A 23120-nucleotide genomic window follows, 5' to 3' on the forward strand; every position below is an offset into this window, starting at 1 on the left:
AAGTAGACAATGGAAAGCTGCAAGCAAAGTATCTGTACGTCTTGATAAAATCATAGTTGAAATACCTTGAAAAATGGAAAGATTCCTCTGGAATCTCCCTTTTGGTAACCTTAAGTCATTTGAACCATACACTAAACATACAGTCAGCCCTCTGTATCCTTAGATTCAGAACCCGCTGAGATGGAGGACCCACCGTCTGCGCTTTTATTCAAGGGACTTGAGCATGAGACGATTTTGATACCCACAGGTGGTCCTGGAACCAATCCCCAGGGGATACTGAGGGACCAGCATCAAGCACTGTGCTAAGCTCCTGTAAGGTGTTATTTCATTTACTCTTCAGAACAACCTCGAGACAGGGACCATTAAATGTCTTCATTTACAAATCAAAAAAGCGAGGTTACAGAGGCTACAGAAGGTACCTGGGAAGTGGTAAAACCAGGATTTAAATTTGAAACTCCCAGATTCAACAAGTGTTTTGCGTCATAGTAGTTTTACTATATTAGTAGTAGACTTAAAAATTTTTCTTATTGTTCACTATGGATGTTTTAAAATGTGAGGGTTAAATCTTGTCTGATTAAGGCAAAGTCTCCAATTTCTACATGATGGCTACTCAAAAACATCTTTTAAAAATCATTGTGATTGGACCCAGAATAATTTGTTTAGGTTTGTACATTTGACTAATTTGTTCTGTAACTCACAGGAAATCTTAGGCTATTAAGGGTAAGCACTGTTTATTTGCCTTCTAAGTTCCTCAAATAGTAGTTAAGCTTTTTATGTAATAGGTACCCAAAAGGTGGACTGAGTCAACTGAATAAAGCTGAGTAGGGTGAAGTCATATAGTCTCCCAAATTGGTTTTGAAACTTTTAATATAAGAAAATGTATTCCAAAATAAATATTCTGTGGTTCTATTATGCTGTCTTCAACATTATGTTATCAAAATGCTTTAAAGTAGATAGATTATAAAAAATGAATAGGGCTTCCCTGGTGGCACAGTGGTTGAGAGTCCACCTGCCGATGCAGGGGACACGGGTTCATGTCCCAGTCCAGGAGGATCCCACATGCCACAGAGCGGCTGGGCCCGTGAGCCATGGCCGCTGAGCCTGTGCTCCGCAACAGGAGAGGCCACAACAGTGAGAGGCCCACGTACAGCAGAAAAAAAAAAAAAAAGAATACCTGAATTTAAAGATATACCTAAAATTCAAAGCTATGTAAATACTTTCAAAATTAGTATAATTTTCAAGGGAATTAGATGTGATATTTTCTTGCATCTGTATTATTACAGTGATTTTATTAGATAGGTCTTGTGAAGGAACAGTAGAATTAATTTTGCAAAGGTTAAAGGGAATCTGCTGTCTTTGTCAATCTTGGAAAAGAATCTGCTGTTGTATCTCCTGGCCAATGCTAACTACAGAAGCAAGTAATTCAAAGACATCCTGGCTGGTGACTGTGGGGTGACACTGCCATCTAGTGGCCATTTTCCACTGCAAGGGACATCCCTCTTACGGGCCATGCTGTTGCTGAAGAGACTGGATTATCATCAGGTACATGTACCTAAGAACTCACTTTCACATCTCACTGGATTATAAAGTCTTTGAGGGAGAAACCATGCCTTATGTATTTTCTTTTTTCCTGCACCCAGTGAAGGGAGTATAGCTGAATGTGGGGCCTAATTAGGGACGATGACCCCCAATCCAGTTGAAAATCTACCTATAACTTTACAATCAGCCCTCGCACATCCAGATTCCACCAACCTCAGATCATGCAGTACTGTAGTATGTATTTATTGAAAAAAAAATCTGTGTATAGTGGACCCTCGCAGTTCAAACCCACGTTGTTCAAGGGTCAACTATATTTGTTATCTTTGACATGAAATATGTTCTTGACCCACCCAGTTAAGAATATCAGAAAGAACTGTTCACTTCTCATCCCTTCTACTTCCCCCCACCCTTAAGTCTTCTACTTCTGTTCAGGCTGCATAAAAACTGGAAACTGTAAAAATCATGGTGTGACTATCTCAAATTTCTGTTCCCATGATCACATTACCAATTTAAGTAGCAGAAAATAAAAGGAGACATAGCTGGTTTACCCTTAATACAAGAGACTAAAAAAATATATAGCAGTGAATTCTTCCTGTGGCTAAATAAAATGCAACCAAGTCGTTAGCAGATTTTCTGAAAGATAAACATCATTGTAATTACCATTCCAATAGCTACACTTTAAAGTGCTAGACATTGTTCTAAGTGCTTTCTGTGCACTGTCTCATATAATCCTCACAACAAGGCTACAAAGTAGTTATAAATCCAATTTTAACACTAAGAAAACTGAGGCAGAGAAGGAGAAAGAGGGAGAGAGAAATAAGACTTGCCTAAGGTTGTTTCCACTAGTAAGTGGAAAAGCTGGAATATGAAACCAAGCAATCTACCTGTTTGTGGTAGAGAACAAAACCAGGCAAAAACAGTGATATTTCGATTTTAAAAAATACTCAAGGGCTTCCCTGGTGGCGCAGTGGTTGAGTCCGCCTGCCGATGCAGGGGACACGGGTTCGTTCCCCGGTCCGGGAAGATCCCACATGCCGCGGAGCGGCTGGGCCCGTAAGCCATGGCCGCTGGGCCTGCGTATCCGGAGCCTGTGCTCCACAACGGGAGAGGCCACAACAGTGAGAGGCCCGCGTACTGAAAACAAAAAACAAAAAACTCAAATATTCCTAACAAAAAATTACTTGGAAAACTGGGTTGCTTTAGCAGAATTACTATAGTTATTCTTTAGAAGACATGTACCGAATGAGTCAAATTTATTGATGAAAGAGGGTTTACTTATCTATTTATATATATATATCTGCCTTGGTCCAAAAAATACTAAAGGTGGCTTAAAAAGGGATCATAGTAACTTTTTGAAAAATATTCAACTTCTTAAATATATTACTCTCCCCAAAAGCTAGCTGCTTCCAAACTTGATTTAATATTTTGCATGTTTTCTCTCCGTTGCTTTGTAAATATATTTGCTTCTCCTTTCTGTAATCGTCGTCTCACAGCTGATTTTTGCTGTTTTGTCAACTGACGCTTCACCTTCTGTTTCACCAATTCCTGGAAAGATTTCATGAATTAGTATCACTGATAATGGAACATTTTTTTTTTCATTTTTTTTTTAATGGAACATTTTGATAAGGAGTAAACATTCAATAAAACAAAGATTTACACTGCTAATATTTTTCAAATTTCTGTTAAAAGCATGAGTTTTAAAAAATTCCAAACACTGACAGTACTATATTAAACAGCAATAAGAGAAAACACCAAACTGTTATAAAATAGGAGGAATTAAATTCCTAACAGAAATACAGATTACAGCAAGAAGTAGCACATAGTAGTGAATAGTCACATTTCTTTAAATAACAAATCATCATAGTGCCACCTAGTGTCTATCAGGAAAACTGGGAAAAACCAACCAACCATAACCCCCAAACCCAAACCCAACAAGATGGAAAGAAAACAAAAACAAACAAACAAAACCAAAACAACCTGCTTATTCCTTTGCTTTCTAGGTAAAAGGAGGCATGGTTTTGTAGTGGAAAATTATGTTTGAAAGCATTTACTACTGGTCAAATATACACAAGAGTGCCTTCATAACTTCAGGTGTAGAGATGACCTGATGGCAGCAGTTACTCATGGAAAAGTCCTCATACAGTTTCTGGGAGAAACAGTATGTTTTCACACGGTGAATGATCATAAATTCAAATTATTTCTTATCACTTAAGACACAGGCTGCCAATGTCAAATGACTTACAAGATGAAGAATAAAATCTGAATATTCCGTTCACATAATTTTTTTTTCCTCTGAAGCAGCCTGTTTAATTGTGTATAATCTTGCATCATCCAACCTCTCCTAAAAAAAGAGTGAACGCTGAAAGGGTTGAAGCAAGGGTCTCTTCTTAGTATGCTCCACCCCATGCTAGGTACAAAGAAGCTTTATTAAAAATCTGCCAAGTTAAAAAATTAAAGATTAATGGATTTGAGAGGTAAAAAGGAGCTAGAAAAACCAGTCTGCCTAACGCACTGTTTCTTGGACTGTATATGTGAAATATAAAACTCTGGATCAGATAAGTTAAATGCAGACTTCAGATATTTTACATAGTTAGGCAGACAGGCTTTAACAAGTTATCCCTCTTTATTTTAGTCTAATGATTCTCAGTGGGAGGAAAAGTAAAAGAAGATAAAGCGAAACAGAAGAATAAAAATGCAAGTTCCTGCAGAGACTGATATCCTAGGAGATGCAGTTCCAGGAAGGCCAGAGTCTTAGAAGCACCTGGTTGCTATCCCAGAAATTTCATTACTGAAAGCATTAAGATTGGCTGAAAGTTTAACACATGAGTGACTGGCCTCTAGGACTTTTCTCTACCCTAGGAAGCCAGGCAACTATCACAGCCTCCTCACCCCAGCAGGAGACCAGAAACCTGAATCAGATCAGCATAGTCTTAACTATCACCAAGAGAACAAAGCAATACCTTCAGAATTCTGAAGGTCAATTATTTCCAAACCACAACTCTAATACTTAAATTCTCAATCAGGTGTGAGGACACGATAAAAAGACATTTTTAGTAATAAAAAGTCCTCTCCCCCACCCAAACTCACTCAAAAAAGTACTAAAATCCGTTCTGCCACATAAAGAAGTAAACTCAGTAAGGAAAAGAGATAAAACTAGGAAAGAAGGTACCCAACAGGAGACTGAGACAACAGTAGAACATGCACCACATTTAAACTAGAGGAGTTCAGACAGAGGCCTCTGGGATAGTTCCAAGAAAAAAAAAATCAATTTATTTTCTAAATATTCTGCTTGAACTTCCCCTTCGTTCTTTACTTCAATGAGACCATAAGATATATCAAGCAGCTAAAGAAAATAAGGAGGTAATGAATCACTATGCATATACCTCCTAATTCAGAACAATTTACAAATCCTACAAGGTTAATTTTCATGTTAAAAAGTGGGAGAAAAATCCACACTAGTATATTTTTTTAAAAAAATGATGAAATGCGAAATAAAATACAGTTGATCCCTGAACAATGAGGGTGTTAGGGGCATTGACCCACTGTGCAGTCAAAAATCTGAGTATAACTTAGAGTCAGCCATCTGTATCAGAGGTTCCTCTGCACCTGCGGATTCAACCAACCACAGATCATATAGTACTGTAGCATTTACTATTAAAAAACCCCACATATTCAAACCAGTGTTGTTCAAGGGTCAACTGTACTTCTGTATTATTTCAAGGAGTACATGAAAAAAATGAATGAAAATCATGTACTTTGTTATTGTTTTGTTGTTTGTTGCTATTGATGGTGGCCATGTATGTACTTTTTTAAAATCAATATACCTTAATGTTTAGCTGGAATTTAATTCTGTTACATATGAGAAAGAACAGCATTCATAAATGGCAACTTTGCCAATAAATAGGGAACTATAAAAGTATTTTAAAGAGGAAAACAGATTTTACAATTTCAAAGAACACAGAGCAAATCTTTTAGTTTTGCAGACACGAAAACAACAATCATCAAATTAACGAAGGTAATAAAAGTTTGTTTTCTCCTGACCCTTTAAAAAAAATGGAATACAACCTCAAGGAAAATAGTATGACCAAATTCCCAAAAGAATTAGAAGTTAACACGGTCAATTTGTTTCCAATGATTAGAGGGAAACCTTTTTGATTAAGCTGGCTAGAGACATCTTTTCCCCCCTTAGACTAAAGGCAAATCTGTATTTTATAATCCAGTTTATTATAGGCTTGACCCCATTTGAAATATAAGTTCCTTCTGTTAGCTGTAAGTTAAATGGCATAAAGACAAGACCTAAAGACAATGTTAGTGTCATCATCTTTATATACAGAAAAGAGCATAACTTAGAATTTAAGAAAGTAGCAGGAGTAATCTAACTTTTCTTTATATGCAATTGCCAATTTTACAACACTGTATTGGGTTGGCCAAAAAGTTCATTCGGGTTTTTCTGTAACATCTTACAAGAAAACCCTAATGAACTTTTTGGCCAATCCAACAATTAGATATAAATGCACTTATGTTTTGAATCTGATAAAATCAAAGAAAGGAGGGTGAATATATCTCAATAAGTACAGAAAAATATCAAAGCCAAGAATGGACAGGCAATCATAAAGTGAGAGAAATTCTTAACCAAGACAGGTGATAATACTTAAAGGGAGATATTATCTTCCATCATAATTAAAAGATGTTTCAAAGATTTCACAGACTTAAATTTTATGTTCAGAAAATCAGGTAAATTATGAGGCCATCAGAAGAGTATATAAAATCAGTGCATTTACAGAATTTTATTCTTTTATTTTGGTCTCGCAAGTTCCAAATGTTTCTATTATTGAGTAAAGATACCAGTACTACTAAAAGTGCACTATATTAATAAAACAGAGTACTGTTATTTTTAGCTTATTTTTTGATAACTGATTTAATTTTGTAAATGTCCCATATTACCCTCCACAGGGTGTACATTTTAACTTGTTAACAATATATCTGAACTTAAAAAATGAGAAGTTCAGGAAAAAACAAAGTTCTTTCCCTGTGAATTCACTTTCTAAATAATAATTTGATTTCCTCCTTTCTACCTTCTAAACTGACTTTCTTCTTTTGCTCATTTTAAGTAAAGTTATCACTAAAAACTAGTTTCAATGGTATTCAACTTGGTACCTTCAACCAGAAGGAAAAAACCTACCACACCAATTATGTAATTTTATCTCTGCTTAAAATCTACAAAGGAAACAAACTGATTCTTCCTTCCGGGTAGCCAGGAGAAATGGCCGGCAGGCATAAAAGCTCATCGGTAGGAGCTGGACTATACGTTCATTATCCTGTCCAGAAAATGTCCTTTATGAAATTCTTTTGGACATTTGTTGCTAAATGTCCAACAAAACCTTGAGACACTGAAAGTTTTACAATTACCTATTTTCATCTTTCAAAATTTAAGAACAAGCTAGCTAGCGAAGCTCGTGCATTTTCACATTTGAGGTGCAGTGCTGTCACTAGCTGAGTAATCTTGAGCAAAGTCATGTAACTTGTCTGGGTCTCAATTTCCTAATTGTTAAAATGCAGGGACAAGATCACATGAGAATCTACAAAGTCCCCCTTGGATTTAAATTTCTATGATTTTCATCTTTCAAATTCAAGCCAACTTACATGCTGTTTTCCCTGAAAGCTCTGATCGTTCCAGCTAAAAGTGAAGTGAACCCTCTCTATTTACTAAATTTGCACTTCTTATCAATTTTATACTATCAACATGTGAAGTCCAAATGGCCAAGGTGGTCCTGTACATCATCTAATCCTCAGAGCGCCTAAGCTTAATAATCTGTCCACAGTAGTGCTAATAAACACCTGGGAAATGTTGAATGAATAGTTACCGGAGGAATTGTTGAACAGCTTAACACACTGCCCACAGAAGTAACACTCAGAGTTCTTGTTCTATGTTGATTAGTATCTTCCATATTTTCTTCATCTCTAAAATTAAAATCAAAATTTAGTTAATTTTTAAGTTAATTATGCTTAATTTATATCTTATTACTACTTTGAAATACATAAAGCCATATTTCATCAAACTACCCTAAATCTAAAAGTTAAATTTTAGATCTTTTGCTAATCTAAGCTGAGGCTGATTCACTAATATTTGTCCAAAAAAAAAAAAATCTTAAAAGAAAAATAACATAACAGTAATTTTAATTGTACATTAACAAATAAGTACAGAAGGTTCAAAGCATGAGGGAAAATTCACTGTAAGTAGATATTTTAAGAGAGCACACTTACTACATGTTTATTGGACTATACATTAACCAAACATACATTAGATGAATAATTATTAAAAAATACAAATAATTCACCCATCTAAAACCTCATCAACTTATCAAGAGATCTTATTAACTATTTGAAAGTAATCAGTTTGAATTTGAAAGCAGAACTGCTTAAAATTGAATAAATAGGCTGTCTAGCATAAGGCAATTGTAGAGGGTTCTTTGAATTTTAACTATAAAAGAGTTATTTGCTTTCATTTTGCACATGATGATGCAGAATATAGCTGTCATGTCATTTGACAAAAACATTCATTTACCAGAATCAAAGTCTAGGTCTCCAGATTAAAGTAAAAAACCAACCAACAGAAGTCTATACCTGAAAGGCCTTAATTCTTTGTTTACTGATGACAAGGCAATCATATGAGGGCACTCATCTTCATACTCCTCAGAGCCCATGAGGATTCCACCTTGACCTGTCTTATCATCTTGCCTGGTGTCATGTTCAGTTCTGCTATTCTCCTCAGAAAACTCAGTTACAGAACTGTTTGTAACAACCTGCCCTTTTATTTCTTCTAAAGGCTGATTGAATTCAGTCATTTCAAAACTATGTGCATCAGCACTGTCCTCTGACAAACTGTCTTCCTTTATTTGTTCAAGGTCTCCAGATGATCTGAAACAGCAGTCAACTGATTCACCGATAGAGTTCTGTCCATTTTCAATATCTGATCTACAGTCCTTCGCTTTTTCTGATATCTCTTCATCAGAAAATGAGAATTCAGATCCCTCCTCTGTTTCAATATTTTTATCATCTGGATGTACTGGATGAAGTAGTTCATCATCTGCCTGCATTTCCTTTGTGTAGCCGCTGGCAGAAACCTCTACATCAAGAGAATCCTCCCTCCTAGGAAAAGAAAAGAATGTTATGCATTTAGAGAGCGAGAAAAAAATCCACCTGACATGAATTAAGTATTTAGTGTTCTGATAAATTACGACTCTCAAATGAGTTTAACAGTTTATATATTTTAAAGGTTTTTCTCTGCCTAAAAGGTAATACTTAAATCACTTAACTACAGAAATGTAAAGGACATAGCTGGTTGTCATCTAAGAATAAAATGACTATGAGGGACTTCTCTGGTGGTCCAGTGGTAAAGAATCTGCCTTACAATGCAGGGGATGTGGGTTCAGTCCCTGGTCAGGGAAGTAAGATCCCACATGCTGCAGGGCAACTAAGCCTGCACGCCACAACTACTGAGCTCTCATGCCTCAACCAGAGAGCCTGTGTGTGGCAAACTATAGAGCCCACACGCTCTGGAACCCGTGCGCCTCAACTACAGAGCCCACATGCCCTGGAGACTGAGCACCACAACTAGAGAAGAGAAAACCTGCACGGCACAACTAGAGAGAAGCCTGCATGCCACAAGGAAAGATCCCTTATGCCTCAGCAAAGATCCTGTGTGCTGCAACTAAGACCCGATGCAGCCAAAAATAAATTAAATAAATAATGAATCTTAAAAAAAAAGGAATAAAGTGACTGTGAAGAGCAACAGATATTAGTAGAAAAGTTACAGAAACTTCAGTTGATACTGACTTAATAAATTAACTTTCAGAGGAGGCTAAAGATTTTAAGTTATGTCAATCATCCCAAATCAGAAAACAATATCTTAACTACGTATACAAAATGAGAACATTTGGCTGTGAGAATTTACATATAATTATGTTCCATGAATCAATTAAATATAGCTCCTACGGTGACTAAAGGAAAAACACAATTTCTGATAAACACTTGGCTTGATTCCTTAAAAACGGGTTATTCACATAGCATCCTATATTGAATAAGCGTTCTCGAATTTATAAGAAACTAAGTAGGTTCCTCCTCCAAATTCAGTAAGGTTAATGGACCACAGGTAGGCATAGTTTTTAAGTTTCATTTGTATATTATATAGCAATGATACTGAACAACAATAATAATGAAAATTTTTTAGATGAAAGTGTTAACTTTTAGAACTAAATAAATCTGGTATTCAGAATTCTATCATTTTATGCAACATAGTATACAAACCTGATATCACTAAAGGTTGGGAAAAGCTCACTTTCATAGCTGAAACGTTTCATGAAGAAATCTCTGATGCATTTAACATCTCTGTCAAAATACCTGCAAAAGCAAGAATCATTTTTTATATAGCCTTTGTTGTTCATCTTTTTCCTTATTAGCCAAAGACAACATCCTTGTTATGACATTCTTGTTGTTACATGAAAGAGAAAAGGATGTTGCTCAAAAGAAAAAAGAAACAAATCAGCTGCTGGTGTTTGAAAAACTAAAAGCCCAGGAACAAGGACTATAAGCTGTCAATGGCATACAGTTCTTATGGTTAGAAAACTCAAGGTTTTCCCATACTGTGAGACATATATATGAATCCCAGAAAAAAAGATAAGGGCCTGCAGTTTGGGGGCAGATTTCTACTTTGCCTCTCTAGTTTCCAGTCTGTCTGATTATAGTTCCCATCAGCTTCAGCTATGTTCACTAGAACCTCTAGTCAACTGGAAAAGGTGAAGACAAAAATAAACTAGTGACTCATAAGAAAAAGTTTGGGGACTAATGTTATGTTTATATTATCTTTATTACCCATTAGCTAATATGTAGTAAACATCTATAGGATATAACTAATGCTGTGGCTTATAAATAGTTATCTGGAGACATGTTAATCTGGACTGAGAGTAGAAGGACCTCTGAATATCAGGTTGCTTTTTAGGCTACCATAAAGCAGCCAGAACAGATTGAATTCTCTAGAAGGTTTCCAGAAAGGGAGAATTAAGAGACAGGATGACATGGAATTGAGAGAACAGGAGAAAAAAAATACTCACTCTTAATTTGATTACACTCAATTGCATCATAGAATACAAACACATAAAGGAAAATATCCTGTCATATTTCACAATTTGGCTGTTTAAATGGTCAAGTAACATGAGAAATAAGATTATCACAGTATATGAAGTGATTCTGCCGTGTGTCAGGGATGAGGTTTTACGTGAATTCCTTTCTCTTATCAAAATAAAAGCTAAAAACAACATGAGAGATATTACCAGTCTGGTAACTGAGTTCAGTACAAAACCGTAACTTTCATCAAGGCCATAAAAAATTATTAAATTATGCCTGGTGAAGCCCTCTTGGAGGCAACCATGAAGCAGAGAGAAAAGGGGAAAGGCAGAGAGGATGTGGTTCTAGGGTTCCTCCTTCCATGTCCCTACTTCTTCTGAGCAGGCTTTTGTTTTAAAAATTGGGCTTCCACCTAAACGTTTGTTTGAATAAAGAGTTCCATGGCTGAGAAAGTTTGACTTTTGCAAGTCTGTCAGGTTACAAGAGTAATTCAAATTCTTTTGATGATTTATAAAAGTAGGCAGTTTCTTCAGATTTCTAATATACAGCATTATTTTAATGAATAGGTTTTAAAAACTGTATCAAAGTGCATTTTTTTTCAGTTTTAAAATACCGAGGAGTAAGAAAAATTCTTAGGGGGAAAATCAGAGCATTTTGACATCCCAATTTTTAGACTCTTAACATCAGCCACTTCAAACCAGTTATTAACCCCAATGACAGTATGACAAAGCTGAAAAATTATTAATAAATAAAAGATGACTGCATCACACATAAACACAGTTACATCCAGAATATACCATTCAGCATTGGTATGAGAAGTTGAAACCATCTGTGGAAAATCGATCATGGTGATGTGGTCATCTTTATCCAAAATGAGATTGAATTCATTGAAATCTCCATGAATCAGCCCATGATTTGCAAGTTTAACGATTAGTTCCATAGCTTCATCATATACTGATGCAGGATCTTCAACATGGTGTATCTGACATCTGAAAGTGTTAAGTGTGAAAATGGTTATTTGTCCTCATTTATGATTTTAATGAAAGCAAGCATGTGTGTATTTACATTTAAATATTATTTCCATTTCATCATGCCTCCCTAGCAGTTTTCTCTTCAATCCTATCAGCATACAGATATAACAGCTTAAAAAAAAAAAAAAAAGACACAACCCATTCAATTCTGTATCTTCTTCCCAGTACACCACATTCTTTCTTTCATCTTAACAGCCAAACTCCTCTACGTGTGCTTTCTCCAATTCAATGAGCACTCTAATGAGCCCATTTCAAGCAAGCTTTCATTCAACCTTGTTCCAATGAAATAGCTCTCGTCAAAACTACCAATGACTTACATGTTGCTATATCCAATGGTCAATTCTCCACCTTCATCATTATCTGGTCAGTTAACCTCTTCCCCCTCCTTGAAGCAGCTCCTTTCATCTGACCCTTGGTACACTAACTCTTCAGGCTGTCCTCTTTCTGCACTGATCATTCCTTCTTAGTTTTTTTAGCTAGTTCTTCAGCTTTTCCCTGACGTATAAATTTTGGAGCTCCTCAAAGGTTAATCTTAAGACCTATTATCTTAACCATTCTTGGTGATCTCATACAGGCTCATACACAGACTTCAATCTAGACTTCTCTGAGCTTCTGGGCATCTCTAACTTACCATGTCCCAAACTGAACCTCTGATTCTGCCCCACCCTCTAACTTCAAACTGTCTTTCTGCAGTCTTTCCCATTCTGTAAATGGCAACTTTATCCCTCCAATTATTCAGGCCCCAGATCTTGGTGTTATCCTTACCTGCCCTTTCCTTTATATCAATACAATCCCAAACAAATCATGTAGGCCCTGACTGTAAAACATATCCAAAATCTGACCACTTTTCATCACCTTCACATCTACCACTCTGATCTAAACTACTATCATCTCTTGCTTGCATTATTACAATAATTTCCTAACTTTTCTTCCTAATCCTGTCCTAGTCTCCTTTCAGTCTATTTTCAATACAGCAGTCAGAGTGATACCATTAAAACATCAGTCAGATCATGTCTCTTCTTAATTCAAAATCCTCCAATGGCAGGGAGTTCCTTGGCAGTCCAGTGGTTAGGACCTGGAGTTTTCACTGCCACCAAAAAAAAAAAAAAAAAAAAAAAATCCTCCAGTGGCTTCCTGTCTCAATCAAAATAGTCCTTATACTATTGCTACAATGGCAATCACATTAGGAAATATAAATGTATCAAATCAACCTTAAAGTTACTGAATGTTATATGTCAAATATATCCTCCCCACCAAAATAAATAAATAGAACATCCTTGCAATGGCTTACAAATTGTCTGCTGCCTCTGTGATCTCATCATTTACAATTTCTCCCCTTACTCACTCAGCTCCAGCCACAGTGGCCTTCTGTTTCCTGAACATGCAGGCATACTCCCATTCCAGGAGTTACGCATTTGCTCTTGCCTCTGCCCGAAATGTTCCTAGATATCTGCATGATTTCCTCTCTCCTTTCAGGATTCTGCTCAAAAATCCCCTTATCAAGGAGACTTTTCCTGGTCACTCCATGTAAAATAGCAGCCTCCTACACCCACCCACCTCAACACTTCCTATCCCCCTTACCCCACTTTATTTTTATGCATGGCATTTACCACCATCTGATGTATCAAATATTTCCTTGTTTAGCTATTTCCTGCAAGTTTCCTTCCATCAGAAAGTAAGCTCTATGAGGGCAGGGACTTTATTTTGTTTACTGGGGAGCCTAGAACAGCGCTTGGCACATACTAGACTGTTTATTTACTGACTGAGTCAGAGAGTATAAAATCCATATTGTCGGGCTTCCCTGGTGGTGCAGTGGTTGAGAGTCCACCTGCCGATGCAGGGGATACCGGTTCGTGCCCCGGTCCGGGAGGATCCCGCATGCCGCGGAGCGGCTGCGCCCGTGAGCCATGGTCGCTGGGCCTGCGCGTCCGGAGCCTGTGCTCCGCAATGGGAGAGGCCACAACAATGAGAGGCCCACATACCGCAAAAAAAAAAAAAAAAAAAATTGTGGTAAAATCCATATTGTCAGAATGAAACTGAATTTTCAATTTGCCTTTAAGTCTACTACTTTATGTTAATTTCTAACCTCCCAGAAGCAATATTCCATTTACAAAAAAAAATATTATTTTTTAAAATTGAACCTTATAATTATTTATTAGAACTGAAGGTTCCAAGAATTATACTTACAGAGGATAGCCTTTTATGAGTTCCATGACCACTGCATGGCGATTATAATCAACTGGCTTTGGAACTGGAAATTTCCTTTCATACAATGCCTAAAATATAGCAAAACAGGTAAAAAGTAATGAAAAGGTCATTAATTTTTAGGGAACAATAAAATTAAGTGTACCTGTCCACAACCAGAAAAAAAACATGTAAGCCTTTACAAAATTACAGTTAACACATGATTATTTATGCATGGTTTATTCACTGCACAGAATGAGCTGTACATAAAAACAACACTGTAAACCAGTTTTTGTAATTCACTTTTTTTTTTTGTGGTACGCGGGCCTCTCATGGTTGTGGCCTCTCCCGTTGCGGGGCACAGGCTCCGGACGCGCAGGCTCAGTGGCCATGGCTCACGGGTCCAGCCGCTCCGCGGCATGTGGGATCTTCCCGGACCGGGGCACGAACTCGTGTCCCCTGCATCGGCAGGCGGACTCTCAACCACTGCGCCACCAGGAAAGCCCCTGTAATTCACTTTTTTACCAAACATTCATTTACTGAACATTTACTAAATATTATACACTGTGCTAGGGTTACAAAAATGAGTGTGAAAATGTCTCTGCCTTCAAGAAGTTTCGTCTCTTACAATATGTATATCTTCTATTTTGTAAGTTTCTGTCATTTACTGGGAGTGTGCTTAAAAAATTCAAATGGAAATAAATTGTGATTTAGGAAATATTCTGTCTTCTGGCATATCAGGAAATGAAATATTCCAATATATTAGGCATTTCAGTTTATACAGCACTGACCTTTTTCTTCAGACCACAATATACAATATAAATCTATTATGTGACAGGGCCTTTGTCATTGATACCTGAATCACGCCAACAGTGGTTCTAGTTCTTGCTACCAGGCCAAACCTTTCTTCAGTGTACCAATACCAACTAAGATGCTTGCGTCAATGCTCCATTTTAAAAAAACTACAATGGCTGTAAATATTGACTTCAGTCTGAATAACTTTTCCTAGTTTTCAAAACTCTTTAATCCACTTATCCAGTCCTAGTTCTCTCAATACTCTGTCCAATAAACACTCTGGAGTGTGATCAAGACAGTCACCTTAGTGACTGTCCCCATACACACAGGGCTCACACGAATATTCATGTCTTTGCCATTCTGGTTCCTTTGCAAAGTACACTGTCTTATTGTCTTTTCCTTACAGACAAATCATATGCAACTCCATTACTCTACTCAACTCCCACTCACTTATGAAACCTCCTTCATCGATCATTCTACTCTACAGAAGATTCTCTAAACTCAACATATAATTTGACATTTAAACTGTTCTGTTTTAGGTGTGTTCATGTTATCTTTCCAACTTTAAGACACACACTGCACTCGTTATTTCTTTGGTATCCGCTGTTCACCTCCCCCAACAAAATACTTAATATAGAGGTAGGCACACAGCTGACACTCAATATATGCTTATTAAGAGGGTTAATTTTAAGAGCTGTCTACTCTACTTCCTACCTTCTTTGGACAGGAACTATTTCCCTCTCCCCAAAGATTGTCTGCTTGGCCATATATTTGTTATTTTTAAATCCAAATGGTTCTGAACATGCTTTGGCAGCTCAACAGTATGTAACAACTCTAACTATTGTCATAGTGGTCTAGCCCTTGTACCATAGCTTAACCCTTAAGTTATAGCTCAATCTTATCTTATTTTCGCTTAGGAAAAGAGAGAATAAATTTAAGAAGCATATTTATCCACAACCAGGCTCTATTCCTGTGCCTTCATATAAAAACTCCAAGAAGACACTTAATATGGTTTGGGGGAAATGTGTAACAATTCCTACTAAACTGCCTACTTACTATCACAGGATACAAACCATTGATATAACACAAAAAACACAACATGTATGGTATTGATATCACTTACTTATACTGACTAGAGGATTCTTCCCTCAGGATTACTAAAAATTTAAGCACATGAATTAAAATAACCTACTCAAAGAACATCAAACTGAAATTCCCAAGAAACAACAGGTCATACGCTGGAGTGATTTTTAATAATTCAAAATTTTAAAAAGATAAGTTATAACAAATAAATCCTACTGGAGAGAATAATAAGAATGCAGTTATTTTCTAATTTAAATTATTAGTGAAGACAATTAATTTGGTTATTATTAAAGATATTTAGTAAATCTATGTTGAACTTAATTTAGAAGGTAAAAGGTTGAAAACTAAAGATTTTTACCATTTCTAATATACATACAAATTCATAAACTGACATTTCTTCCATTGAGGGAAAAAAAAATACCAGTCAACTTACCTGAGAGACTAAGGTTTCTACAGAAGGTAATTATCTGGTGTTTTCAATTAGAGACAGACATATGCATAGACAGGTATAGATTTACATTCACACATACACATTTGTGAGGCAATTACATCACTATTTATTTCAGGCTACTCTATCTTGTTAATATTGTAGAATACAAGTTGCCTTTATGCATTTATAACAGCTAAAAATACCTCTGCGTAGAAGGAAACCACGAGAAAAACAAATACCAGAAATAGTCTAAAGAGTTAAAAAGTGACTGTTAAGGATTGGGACTGGGAGTAGGGAGATGCGGAGGCAACAGACTGATGCATGTCACTACAACCTTTTAACTACACATATTGTTTGGTTAAAAATATAAAATTAAAAATACCTTCATATAAGCAAATTCTTTCATGGCAGAGAGACGAGATAAATAAAGCCAAGACATGTTATGCCTGTGTTTATGATAATCACGCTTGTTTTTCAGATTTCGAAAGGAGGTTCTTCCCAGTCTGTGAAGCTTTAATGCAAATTGCTGCCCTTCTTCATTTGCAACAATGTAAATATCTAGAGTCAAAATTTTAAAAGGATCATTATTATATTTTTATTCCAGTAAATTTAAACAATTCCAATTTTCTAACTTTGGTTTTATTTGTTCCAAATTTTATCTTTCCTAATAACTAGAAATAGTTACCATTCAGCAAAATTCTTTTTATTGTAATTTTAATTACAATACAAAATGATGACATGTATTAATATCTACTACAAAAGAAAACAGGGATGCAAAGGTGTCAAAGGTTACTGCTTCCAAAGATGCTCAATGCTCAATTCCATTTAGTGGGAATACATCTAATTGTTCCTTAGTGTCCTACATGTACGAGCAGTGATTAATAATATCTTCCTTTTCAACATAGGACTTGTCTGGTGGTCCAGTGGTTAAGACTCTGCGCTTCCACTGCAGGGGACATGGGTTAGATCCCTGGAACTAATCCTGCATTGCCATGCAGCAGGGCCAAAAAGAAAAAAAATTCTTTCTTTTCAACAATGTGAAGTTCAATTCTTAAATTGCTTCAATGAATAAATACTAAGTATCCAAATATAATCCTATAATAATCAGAATGGAGATCTTCCCATAAATATTCTATCAAACAAGTTGCTATTTTAATACTAACATTTAGAACATGTCCTAATTACTCATGAGAGAAACAGCCTCTCATGTTCGTGAGATTATAAATTGACACAATTTGGAAGGAAATTTGGTAATATCAAAATTTTGAATGTGCATAACTTTAGCTCTAATAATTTAATTTCTAAGACTGTAATACTTGGCAACTACAAGAAAGACACCTCTGCTAATATGAAATGATGTCAGGGATGCACCAAGTGGAAAAAAATCAAGGTGTAGCATTGTAAGTACTGTTTGCTTTCACCTATGATTAAAAAGATATGTGAATGTATATACATACATCCTCAGTACATTATATACTTGTATTTACATAGAATATTTCTAGGATATGTACAATATTAATAGTGATAGCTTTGGGAAGTAGGAACAGGAGATGGAGACCTGGGTTAGGAGTTAAGATTCACTTTTTACCATACTCGTACTCTGTTTTGAAGTAATGAAGTTCTTAAAAATTAAAAGAAAGCCATTTTTTTAATTGAAAAAAATTGGACATAAAAAAATTAAGAGGAAAAAGAGGTGTTTCATTACATCATTTTATACATTCTTACACACACACACTCCCGTATTTAGTAACTCTAATATTACTTACTAAATATATACCATACTCTGGATATTAATATAGTAGACATACAAACCATATGAAGTACCAAAACAACCTCCTTTGGAATAGGTTTCCTAATAGTTCTTTTACTTCTAATTTTAATTTTTCTTTTTTGAGGTACTCGGGCCTCTTACTCTCGTGGCCTCTCCCGTTGCGGAGCACAGGCTCCGGACGCGCAGGCTCAGCGGCCATGGCTCACAGGCCTGGACGCTCCATGGCATGTGGGATCCTCCCAGACCGGAGCACGAACCCGTGTTCCCTGCACCGGCAGGTGGACTCTCAACCACTGCGCCACCAGGGAAGCCCTAATTTTAATTTTTTTGCTCTCTCAGTTTAAAGTATGTAACTATACAGCATAAACTTTGTAGGACAAAAAGTAGTGTATAAGAGAGCATGGCATAAAGAAAATCTTTCTCTGTTCTTTATTTTTACCACACATAAAAAACCACTACATAGGTATTTGTTTAATGCTATTTTAGAATTTTTTTCTGTGGTTCTACACATATCTAACTTTGCCTGTTGATCATACTGCTGTGATGGAAAGTGTGGTTTTTATAACTTCCTTGTGATACTTTTTTAAAAAAATATTTATTTATTATTTTTGGCTGCATTGGGTCTTCGTTGCTGCGCGTGGGCTTTCTCTAGTTGTGGTGAGCGGGGACTACTCTTCTTTACGGTGCACGTGCTTCTCACTTGGGTGGCTTCTCTTGTGGAGCACAGACTCTAGGTGCTCAGGCTTCAGTAGTTGTGCACGCGGGCTCAGTAGCTGTGGCTTGTGGTCTCTAGAGCACACGCTCAGTAGTTGTGGCACACGGGCTTAGATGCTCTGCGGCATGTGGGAACTTCCTGGACCAGGGCTCAAACCCATGTCCTCTGCATTTGCAGGCGGATTCCCAACCACTGCACCACCAGGGAAGCCCCCTTGTGATACTTTTAAAAATTATTACAAATGTTCAATTTATCAGATATTAAAATAAGAACAAATAAAGTATTTGCCAAAGATTTCAGTTATTAGAGGAAAACCGATTCTTGGTATAACTGAACTTTCAGTGATAGACTTATGAAAAAACAGTAGTTTACTAAACTAAGGGTAATTTCAAAATCTGTATTGCTTTCAAGCAACTTTTCAATTTACTGTTTAGTTAGAAAAATAGAAAAGATGAATCCTTTCTCAAGGGGAAACATAAACTAAAGCAAATAAAATGCACTCAATAGTACTATCAGCACTTACCAGATTCTTTGCCAACACCCATCTGGTTTCCAACAGACTCAACCACCTGTCTAGAAGAAAGTGTTTTCAAAGCTAGGTAATCATAGCCTGCATTTGTCAACCGATAGCCCTGGACAGCTAGAAAAAATCAAATGAGAAAGACCATATTTTAGTTACACTGTACCATCAAGTCACATCAGGTCAAGAGAAAAATTTAAACAAGGGAAGTCTTAGCTGGAAAAACACTAGCTACCCAGGCTTACGAGTTTTAGCATTTCTTGCTGTAATTTTTATTTCTTCTCTAGAGCAGTGTTACTCAAAGTGTAACCTACAGACTGATACCAGTCTATAAATGTTTGTTACTAGTCTGTGACAAGTTATAGAAACTAAGTGGTTCAAAAATTTTTGTATCAATTTGACTAAGTTATTTTATGTCTTCAATCTAATAAGAAGGAATGTGTGCCTGTATTTTGTCAGTTTTTTATTTTTCTAGTAATTATTTTTATTATTTTATAAAGGTACGGATCCATAATAGGTGGAAAAAGAGAAACTCATCCCTCACCACTATGGTTTGAGAGGTAATGCTCTAGAGTCCTTTGGCAGACTGTACTTGCCAAAGACAGCAACAATATCTTAATCCCACTTGTTCTTCTGCAACTGGAACTTGCTAATCCCCTATGAGGAAATGAAGGCTATTTCTCTAGCCTCCTGGATCTGGGTGGGTCCTGTGATTGCTCTGACCAATAGAACATGGTAGAAGTGTACTTTGTCAGTTCTATGTCTAGTGCTTTCCTAGTCTGGCAGCTTCCACCTGCTTTTTGGAATACCTGCTCTGGCGGAAGCCAGTTACAGGGAAAATCACAAACGGTGCCTCAAATACTTACTTTTGGTTCGCTCCCAAGCTATAAGTTTATGTTTTACTAGTTCTCTTAAAACTTTATTACAACCACCATGTTTAAGGCTGGCTATAGAAGCAACCAAACTGCAGGGAACAATTTCATGGTTCTTCATGCCCATTTCAACCTGCAATTGAAGAAATCAAAATGCAATCATAATCAACATAGAGCTGTTGTCTACCAAAACCTTGTGAAAAACTTAACTTCTCCGTCAAACTTTCCTGACCATGCAGTTTCCCAACCAATTGTGAGACATAATTATTACCTTCTCTAGACATATTTTAAATCACAATTTGGTATATAATCATTGATATTCATATTCTCTCTCTCTCTCTACTATACTATATGCACTTCAAGAGTATGAATTGTGAGTGCTTAACATAGTTACTAACATATGGTATGTACCAAAATACGTATTGACATCCAAATATTTGTGTTTAATAACTACAGATATTCCAGGTATTTATTAAGAAGGTATTTAATGAGAAGATATGAAAGGACCTGAAATGTAGACCAAAAGTTTTAGATTTTATACTAAGGAAAGTAGGAAACTCATGAAGATGCTTAGGCAAGGGAGATTTAAGGGTTGTTTTAAGGATGTTAATCTAGCAGGAATATGCAAAGTGGTTTAGAGAAGGCAAAAACTGGAGGTGCTGTATTGGAGAACTAAGACAACAGTCTGGGCCAGAGAAAACAGAAGCCAGGACAGGGAAGAGGTGGTGGTAATGGAGGGAAAGAATTAAAGAAATTAGTATGGGAGGGATTGGCACTGGATGTGGGAGGGTAAAGTGAATGAAGAGTCAAAGGTGAAGTGAAAAGAAAGAAGAGGCTTTAAGATAGTAATAATTATTATTATTTTAATGGAGTTTGGGAAAGGACTGAAGGGGTAGACAAAGTTGATTAATTCGATATGAGCACACTGAGTCTGAGGTGTTGGAAGGTCCTTCATGGAAGGTACTTCAGATGAAGATGTTTAAGGAAAATTGGAAAGGCTGATCTGCACTTGGGAATGAAGTCATAACTACAGAGAAAAAATCGTCAATTACTTGATGGAGGTAAGAGATAAAGTCATACATAAGGTGGATGTGATCATTAAGCGAGAGATAATGGAAAAAAAAGGAGGGATAAGGGACAGAACTTGGGGGGGGGAATTCACACTGAAAGGTAAGGGCAGCCAGTCAAAGTATGATTATTGATGTAGGAGGTGCCAGAGAAGTAAAGGGAAGATGGTCAAGGAAAGGTGGCCACTGATACCAAGACTAGTAACACTCAACTGAGACTGAAATATTTAATGAATTAGGCCATTCCTTGGTGAGCTTCAAAAAGAACTTAAGAATTGCAAAAATAAAGTTTTGGAAGATAAATCTGGCATCGTTTTGATGTCCCAACCAAAACCTCACACTTTAAACTTAACTAATCTTCCATGCTTTGTTCTGTTTCTCCCAGCCTCTAACATTCTCTTGACTCCCCTATTTCTGTCAGAGGCATTAAGGAGTGAGTTAATGTGCTGAGGAAGTAGAGAAGGAAGGTATCCTTTGACAGTAGGTATTTAGAGAAAGTGTGGCTGAATTTCAGAATCTATGGGAGGAGAAAGAAGTGTCTTCCAAATTTTACACTGAATTTGCATTTGATAGTTTATTCCTTAAGAAATGCCTATTTAAGCAAAAAATAATAGCTCCTAAATAAATGTGTTTTATTCTGCAAATGCCTTATCTACGTGTTGATCTTTGTGCTATAAGACTAAGACCATAAAATCTGTTTTTGTCACTTCCTTGCTTAACAACATTCAGTGGCTCCCCTATACTTAGAATATATTCAAAATTCTTTACCAAGCCTGCATGACTATCTGTAGCACATGATCTGGCTCTCACCTTTCCCAGTTACATCTCCAACTCTTCAGTCTCTTGCTCACTATGCTCCAGTCACACTGGCCTTTCTAGTCTTCAGAAATTGTTCCTGCCTTGGGGCCTTTGCACTCACCACTGTAGCTTCCTCTCCCTTCAATTCTTTCCCAGGACTTCACTGGACCGGCTCCTTCTCATTCAGCTGTTATGCCCGCCCCGCATTCTTTCTTTTACTTAGCAAATATTTATTCAGTACCTACCAAATACCAGGAACTTTATAAAAACAGACACGATTCTTGCACTCGGGCAGTCTTCTCTGACTAAACAATTTAAAAACAGTATTCAGGCTCCCTGCCTCCACCATGAGGGGTCTCTATTCCGTTATTCGCTTTATCATCTTCATAGAACTTATTATCTTCATATTATCCCTTATTTATTCGTTTACTTGATGATTTGCCTCCTTCGTCTTGTCTGTCCTGTAACCCGTGGAATTCTCTAAAACGGTTACTACATATCCGATAAGTATGTGTGGATTGAATGAAACTGAAGGAATGCTATGTGACTCAATCTGTGAGTAGGGAACTCAATGCTATCAATTACTCTTCAGGATTCTTAAACCCTTCTCAGCTGGTCAGAAGCCCAGGATCAGAGAAGCTTCCCAGGCTACAGAGATTCGATGTGCCTCTGGAGAAGGGGAGCAAAATAGCAAGGAAAAGAGGGGTCTTTGCTTTACATGGGGGAAGATAAAAAGCTTCTGAACAAAGGCTTTTGAAAAATCCGACTGTCCGGTCTTTTCCCCATTCCCAACCTCGGCCGCGTTCCAGGGCCTAAAGCGCGCTCAGCTCCCAGCAAACTTGGAGGAAGAGGAAGAGCACGCGCGGTAGAAAAGGTCAGGGGAGAGGGAAAAATGGCGAACTTCTTACCGCGGTCAGGACCCTGAAGTCATCCCGGCTCATGTAACGCAACTTGGCCACATTCACTTTCCCCATGGCGGCCCCGGACCCAGGCCAGAATCCTGTTTCAACAACCAGACAGCGATAAGAAAGCTGACATTCCGGCTTCTCCCGCGCCTCACAGCGGCCGGGCAGCTCGCGCCTGCGCAGCTTATACTACAGGTCCTTGTTACTAAAAAGAGGTACCGTTCTCACTGACTTGGGGGCAATAAAACGTCTTCTGAGTCTTATGAAGCATATAGTACGGAACAAAG

General features: G+C 37.0%; 1 protein-coding gene across 1 annotated transcript; it reads right to left on the bottom strand.

Moving 5' to 3' along the window:
- Window positions 1–1766: 1766 nt before the first annotated feature.
- Window positions 1767–23029, bottom strand: RIOK2 (RIO kinase 2). The gene is made up of 10 exons (XM_067731306.1): window positions 22837–23029; window positions 20058–20196; window positions 19195–19311; window positions 16568–16743; window positions 13881–13969; window positions 11460–11651; window positions 9847–9939; window positions 8164–8688; window positions 7404–7500; window positions 1767–3084 (listed from the first exon to the last, which is right to left on the bottom strand). Exons 1-10 carry the CDS (start codon window positions 22900–22902, stop codon window positions 2920–2922), a joined length of 1659 nt encoding a protein of 552 aa, XP_067587407.1. The 5' UTR covers window positions 22903–23029; the 3' UTR covers window positions 1767–2919.
- Window positions 23030–23120: the final 91 nt, after the last annotated feature.

Source organism: Pseudorca crassidens, chromosome 3 (assembly GCF_039906515.1).
Source record: "Pseudorca crassidens isolate mPseCra1 chromosome 3, mPseCra1.hap1, whole genome shotgun sequence".
NCBI lineage: Eukaryota > Metazoa > Chordata > Mammalia > Artiodactyla > Delphinidae > Pseudorca > Pseudorca crassidens.

Coding starts and splice junctions, on each gene's coding strand:
- RIOK2 (XM_067731306.1), bottom strand. CDS start 22,902: ATGGGGAAAGTGAATGTGGCCAAGTTGCGTTACATGAGCCGGGATGAC. Junction 20,197..22,836: donor ACTTCAGGGTCCTGACCGCG/GTAAGAAGTTCG, acceptor CTTCAATTGCAG/GTTGAAATGGGCATGAAGAA. Junction 3,085..7,403: donor GCTGTTCAACAATTCCTCCG/GTAACTATTCAT, acceptor AAATCTTTCCAG/GAATTGGTGAAACAGAAGGT.